Source organism: Mercenaria mercenaria, chromosome 11 (assembly GCF_021730395.1).
Source record: "Mercenaria mercenaria strain notata chromosome 11, MADL_Memer_1, whole genome shotgun sequence".
NCBI classification, from domain to species: Eukaryota; Metazoa; Mollusca; class Bivalvia; order Venerida; family Veneridae; genus Mercenaria; species Mercenaria mercenaria.
Genome location: NC_069371.1, coordinates 61,148,709 through 61,155,505, shown reverse-complemented (window position 1 = coordinate 61,155,505; position 6,797 = coordinate 61,148,709). Strand labels below are relative to the sequence as shown.

The window sequence follows — 6,797 nt, the reverse complement described above, 5'->3', positions numbered from 1 at the left end:
TTAAGAAAGTCCAGGCATTTTTGTAACTTTTTGAAAATGAGATGAGGTGAAGAAAGGAGTGAAACCTCAAGTTTATTAGATTACATGTGTTGAAATTCTGAAAACATTTTAAGTGATTCAAATTATATAGTATTGCATGGGTATAGAGTTGGTAAATATGTTTCTGTCAATCATAAAATTTGTAAGTGGATTAAAAAAGCCTTTATATCCTATTACGGATCATAATTGCTCGGTTCAAACTAACATGGAGTTCCTGTATTTTAAGAATTAAGGTGTAAATCTAAAGTTAAGATATTTTATTTCACATTCATGTTTAATGATAACATTTTGAAATAAAACAATAATTAGCAATAATTTTCTGATTCACATTTGTATCGTTTATATATGATCATTTGATGTACTTACTGGGAGGGCACCGAAAGAAGTAAATTGTGTGAACCTTGTGTATGCTAATAATCTAAAAGTTACCTTTCACCTATACTTACATCTCATCATTTTTATTCAATTTAATAAAAGAATGACAATTCAATTCCATACGTTCCTCGTGTTCTGAAGCAACAATCGGTTGAAATTAACTGTAATTCCAAGGCAACAGAAGACGAAATCTTAGTCATAAATAATAATTGCAGTTTAGCATCGTACATTTAAACTGTTATAGAAATTATATCCAGGAAGTAGTGAAGCAGGTTTCTTTCATTAAATATTATTCGTGCTCATGTCACAGTCATACAATTATTCTTTGAAGTTGTTTATTCATGCACAATATATAAACGTTTTCAGACTCAATAGCGTGCGAATATGTCACAGTACAATTTAGTAAACATATTACGTTACCGTTACGTACGTAACATTTTAAGAAAAACATTTCACATACCTTTACTTCACTGAAAAAGTATAAGTATTTTAAATTTAAATCCTACCTAATAAATGTGTAACAAATACATAGCTGGTAACGTTTTGAAGTCCTCTTCAAACAAAGTAAATGATCTTTATCACATAAGGTTTCAATAATTTAACTATACGTTTTGTTAAACATACATAACTGTTATCATGTTTTTATTAATAAACGTTCTGTAACTTTCCGGTTGCTACAATAAAAAAGTAAAAGGTGATAAATCGTGTTATGTATGTCACGTGTCTTTTTATTTCGAAAAACGTTGAACATTTCAAATAACTAATTTAAACAAATACAACGCGTACTTACAGGCCTTCAGGAAATGGCACAAAGTTTTCACGGTTTCGTCATGATATATTCTCTTGAAATGCAATCATTTGCAATCGATGTTTCACAGGCGTGAATTGTGTATCGAACTATGGAAACATCTTACTGACAGTTTAAGGTAAGTTGTGACATTGCACGTTATGGATTGGATAAACAAAATGCGTATACTGCATTATTGGTGCATGGACGTTTGTTGCGAAAACTAATTATTTTTTCTTTGGCCACCCCTACATATCAACCAACCATTTATAATCATTTGTGAAAGTCATGAAATAAAGATCATCCGAGCTAGGCATTTAGCCTAGGTTGAGGTTGAAACATAGTGGATAGTTGTAAGACTTTTTCTTACTATCTCATTGCATAGGTTGAAATATTGAAGTCCATGTAATGAAGACTTTTTCAGAGTAGGGGAAGAGGACTTACGTTACATTTGCTCTAGAACTGCTGCTTTCTCTTACCCGCAGTGTATGTCTTGTTAAAGACTGGGAAATAATAGTCTATTTTCCTCGAAAATAATTAAAACTGCTTACCTCTGTATAATCATTCATGTGAAAGGAAACGTTTTATGTTTTCCTGTGGCTAGTACCCAATACATAATGATTTTAGGGCCGATGTGTGACAGGTCAAGGTTACAGTTACCTTGTAACTGAAAACTGTTTCCATAAAACGATCGCCTGTGGTCAGTAGGTGAACCTTTTTGTCAGATCAAATGTCAATATCACAGTCAATAACTGGAAAATGTTTGGAAATATGACGTTCAAAAAAAGTGGAATTATTGTCGTAGATTACCCCTTTAGTTTTGTAGGTCAATAGGTCAAGGATAATGTGAAAGCATAATAAGTCCTTGCATACATTTTCTAACTCCGAAAACATTTTTTTTGGGGGGGGGGGGGGGGGGGGGGGGGGGGGGGGGGGGGATAACTAAGATTTGTCTTTGTCCATTCGTCCGACAATAAACTGTGTCGACCTTCCTCCAAAAGTATTTTACATAGACACATGAAACGTTTTAGAAGTGCTATTCAGTATGTGATGTTGTGCACCTTGGGATTTGCATTGGTTTTTTTTTATTCTGTAAGACCGGTGGTATGGTCCTTAAATAGTATTTTCAACTTTGTATCGTAAGCTGCTCAAAAAGCATTTGACACAGAGGCACGGAACTTTACAGAAACGTTAATTAATCCTCGTGTGTAAAGTTTTTACTTTTTATCCGATAACAGCAGAGTTACGACCCTTAAATTACAAATGTATTATTTTAGAATTTACATCGCACATTGCCAATGAAATATTTGACTCTTTGCAAATATTTTAATCAGCATGTGATTTGTGCAAGTAGGAATAAAGTCAGAGTCACCATTATTTAAAATACTGTAACTTTAAGTAGAAAAACAGTGTCCACAGAGTTAATTTGAGTATGGTGTGTGTTTTCTTTCGGGTTTATCGTCTTTTTCAAGATTTTTTTTTTCATTTAAACATCGATGTCTACTTGTAGCAATGAGCACAGTGCCAAAATTTGTAGTGCTGTCGATCTTAGAACATTCCTCTTACTGTCGAGCGCCATGCGAGGAAGCTGCTTATACAATTTTTCACATCTTTATTCTGAAGAGACCTGGGAGCGACTTCCTGCACTTGAAATGGGCGCTCCACTACTAGGCTACCAATGCGGTTTGATTAATATTAATGAAAGTAAACACAATGTCAGATTAGACTTAACAATTTGGAGCCCAGCTGATTAGTTCAGTAGGTGGAGCATACGATTCCTAATAAGGAGGCGATGGTTTCAACAAGTTCGTGAGACTTATGACACCCGCCTCATTTGATTAATGTGACAAAGTTGTCCTTTAGTAGCTAATAAATTAAGTATATATTTTCTTTGGATATGTTTGCTTCGAAAACATCACAAAATATATGAAGGTTTTGACATAGATCAATAAACTCATTCAAACTATTGCCGAGTACACGGCGGTATTTAGTTTTGACATTACATTTAATATGACTCGTATGACTAATGATCAGTACGTGTGCAGCATCATCTATCAGCTAATTAACGTAAAACAAGAGGGCAATGATTGCCCTAAAAACGCTCACCTGAGCCTATTGGCCCTAATATACCTTTGGTATGATACTTTTGAAAAACGTCAATGTCATGATATTTCAGACCCAGTTTGGAGAAAATCTATCGAAGTTCATGAGTAGTTTAAACGTATTTTTTCTTTATCCGCTCTGCTTTGTTAAAGTGATAAAGACCTGATAAAAATCGCTACGAATCGTTACACAAACCATATTTTCTGACTGCTTAATTCAGCAGCACTCCTCAAAAACCAATATACATATAAATGAAACTTTTAAAAACTTCAGTGTTTTATAAAGTCTGTAATTTGGTTACATGGAGTCCATTCAATTCATTTGATTTATTTGTACAATACATTTTCGATGAAGTCGTGGCTGAAGGTGGCGGGGTAGGTGTAAGGGAAGTTGGGAGTGGTCATGGGGAATATTTCATTGAACGAATAATTCATTAACTCTTATAGATTTTATGCTTTTGCTAGCATCACGTATAATTCAACTTCTTTTCCTTCCCATTTTGTTGTACTGCGTAATCCGCCAGATCCGAAACAGGGTGTTCGTGAATCGGGAATTTCTGCTTTATTCTGAAGAATCCACATAAGTTAACATCGTTGTCAAGGTCTTCAGGTTATGATAATAAGATCTTTACAAGTGTTTAGCATCTTTCAAAATGTCACTTTATGACAAGAATGTTATTTTAATCTGTATAAAATTCTGGAAAATAAACAATTGTAACTTATTTTCGAGATTTTACAAAACGAGATGATGCTATTAACCAGGATATCCTGAATTTTGTATCACAATCCATTGATATAAAGACAAATTGAAGTTTAAATACTTTTGTTTAATATGATTGAAATTTCGAATTGAAAAACCCAGCGAAAACTATTGTTTGTTGATGAATTAAGAACTAATCAAGATATTTTAAAACATTACTATCTACACCTTTGGAGTTCTTTAAAATGTTGTATCATAGAAATGTATTTATTTTAATTTGATAGGAGATCAAGGACTAATCTTGTTACGGAACAGGTGGATGAAACAGCAGTCACGTTTTATTGCTAATATAAATGCATAGTATATAATTTACATGCATATATATGTAACATATCACAAAAAAAACAAAGACAAATATCAAACAGGGCATGCCACATACCAAAAACGCAGCCTCCCCAAAACGCAGGCGTGCACACGCCCAAGCTCCCCCCCCCACACAAAGCCAACACGTGAGGACAAAACGAACAAACAAAGGAACACGGTGGGGCACCGCCTTGGAACGGTCAGTGGCAAAAACACCACTGGGGAGCTTAAACCGGTTTATGGTGCGCACCCAACCATACAAACAAATATGAAAAGCTACCTTTAACAAAATTGTGGAAGGTCGCCAAAACGATATGGAAAACATTAAAAATTTTGTTATAGCGAGATGATGCGAGCGCCAGGACGACACAACGAAATGTAATACATAAACCTCGCGCACGCCAACGCGACATAACGAAATGTCCTTTATCAACAACCATAAATATTGAAAATAACACAGCCAAAACCATCTAATGAAGAATTATCGAAACTGAGCAAAACTTCCATCTGACCACCTCACATCACAGGTATATAAGAATATATGGTTGCAAAATATACAAAAATAAAATCATTCGGTTTTAGAATATATTCATCATTTTCACACATCCTGAACATTTATTGCGTTATGCGTGATATTAACCTAATATTAGAAGATCCAAATGAAACAAACCCGCAAATTATTCTCATAATTAAGTATCTGATAATAAGTTTTTGTCAGTCGTATGCAACATGTGGATATATCCTATCAAAATGAATAAAAATCAAATGATTTCATATTCAAAAAATCAAGCTACTCGGGCTAGTAAAGGATGGTGCAGTATTCATAGGATTTCAAACCGGAAATGCGCTGAAACATTGCTTTCCAACTGAAATGTTCAACAGATATATTGATTTGGTTTTAAACAAAATTGTTACCAATTAATAAAGTTCATATTCAATCTTACAAGCAGTTTTTTTGAGAATTGTCAAACGTATTTTCATATGAAAGGAAGTTACATTTCAATATCTTTTAGTAACGTCTTTTAGTAACGTCTAATTGAAACGATACATTTTTACTGATTTTCTGAATATCGCAACGGAAAATGCAAAAGAATAATGTATCAGAGATGTGACTTTAGGGATTTTTTGCCATATAAAAATGCGTGATAACTCATACATTACAAGAAACATAGTTATAACTTTGCTGTCTCCATCAAGTTAAATGTTGCGGACTTGAAATTTTGATATGTATTCATAATATTCGATATATATACTTTATTTGGAAAAGCAAATGGTAATGCTTTAATTGAGCAATGTTTGATAGGGCCACCCTTATGAATAACTGACAGATAAAATTTGATAAAGCTCCGATTAAATAGTAGAAGCACCGTATAATATGATATTGTTAAAGAAATTGAAAAATAATCTGGAAACTGTATATCAAAGTGGAAAGTAAGTGAAACACAGTACGGGACTTATTAATGTTTTTTGTATGTACAACTTAACGAAAACCATGTAATGGTCTGACAGAGAAGTTGGTGAAGAGGAGAACCAAATGAATAACTGATTAATATAACGTGATAAAGGTCTAATAAAAAAACATAAGTAATATACGGCAGTGAAAGTTGCTATAGCATCTATCTACTAAAGATATTCCAGATTCGCTTTCTCTGCACTATAATCAATGAATACACATTTCCACAAAGAACAAATATACCTAAAAGTAGAAACCACTGGCTAGGATCAGTATCAACCAGATTCAACCATATCGTATTCCAGATCATTGCACCTGCATTCCTTCCAGCACCTATGAATCCTGAAACAAGACCAACACGTCGTGGATAAATGTATGGAACAATGGCGAAAGTAGAGCCTTCAGACATCTGTACAAACAGACTGAAAGCAACCATAGCTATAATTGCTGTTGGTATTGTCTTCATTCGGCTAAACACAATCAGCATTACACCTTCTGCAGTCATACATAATATATGCGCCAATAGCCGACCAGGGATTTGTAAGTATTTCCTCAACAAATCGGAAATAATTCCGCCAAGAGCTCTTGAAAACAAATTCATCAAAACAAAGAGGGAAGCAATTAGACTTGCAGAGTTCTGTGATAGAATACTGCATGAATTTGGATAATCTGACGGTGTAAGGACTGTGGTGGTTGTCATGTTAGTGGTGTTATTGGATTGCGTTAAGTCTTGTTAACCGTCTACACAATCTTCCTTTTCATACTTATACAAGAAGTGCAAGTTCATAACTGTGTTCACGGCTATTTCAACACCAAAGCAGAGACCGTATTGGATGACAAGAACTGCCGACGTTACAACCAACCACATCTTGTCCCAAATCCAATGCTTTCCACAACCATTTTCTGTATCTGTAAAAAGAATAATTTTATGAAGGCATTTTTCTGCCAGGATGTTAGCTACATAAAATGAATAAATCA

General features: G+C 34.1%; 1 protein-coding gene across 1 annotated transcript; it reads right to left on the bottom strand.

Moving 5' to 3' along the window:
• Positions 1–5,982: 5,982 nt before the first annotated feature.
• LOC128546791 (uncharacterized) lies at positions 5,983–6,519 on the bottom strand. The gene has a single exon (XM_053518132.1). The coding sequence runs from the start codon at positions 6,517–6,519 to the stop codon at positions 5,983–5,985; it is 537 nt and encodes a 178-aa protein (XP_053374107.1).
• Between the last annotated feature and the right edge of the window lie 278 nt (positions 6,520–6,797).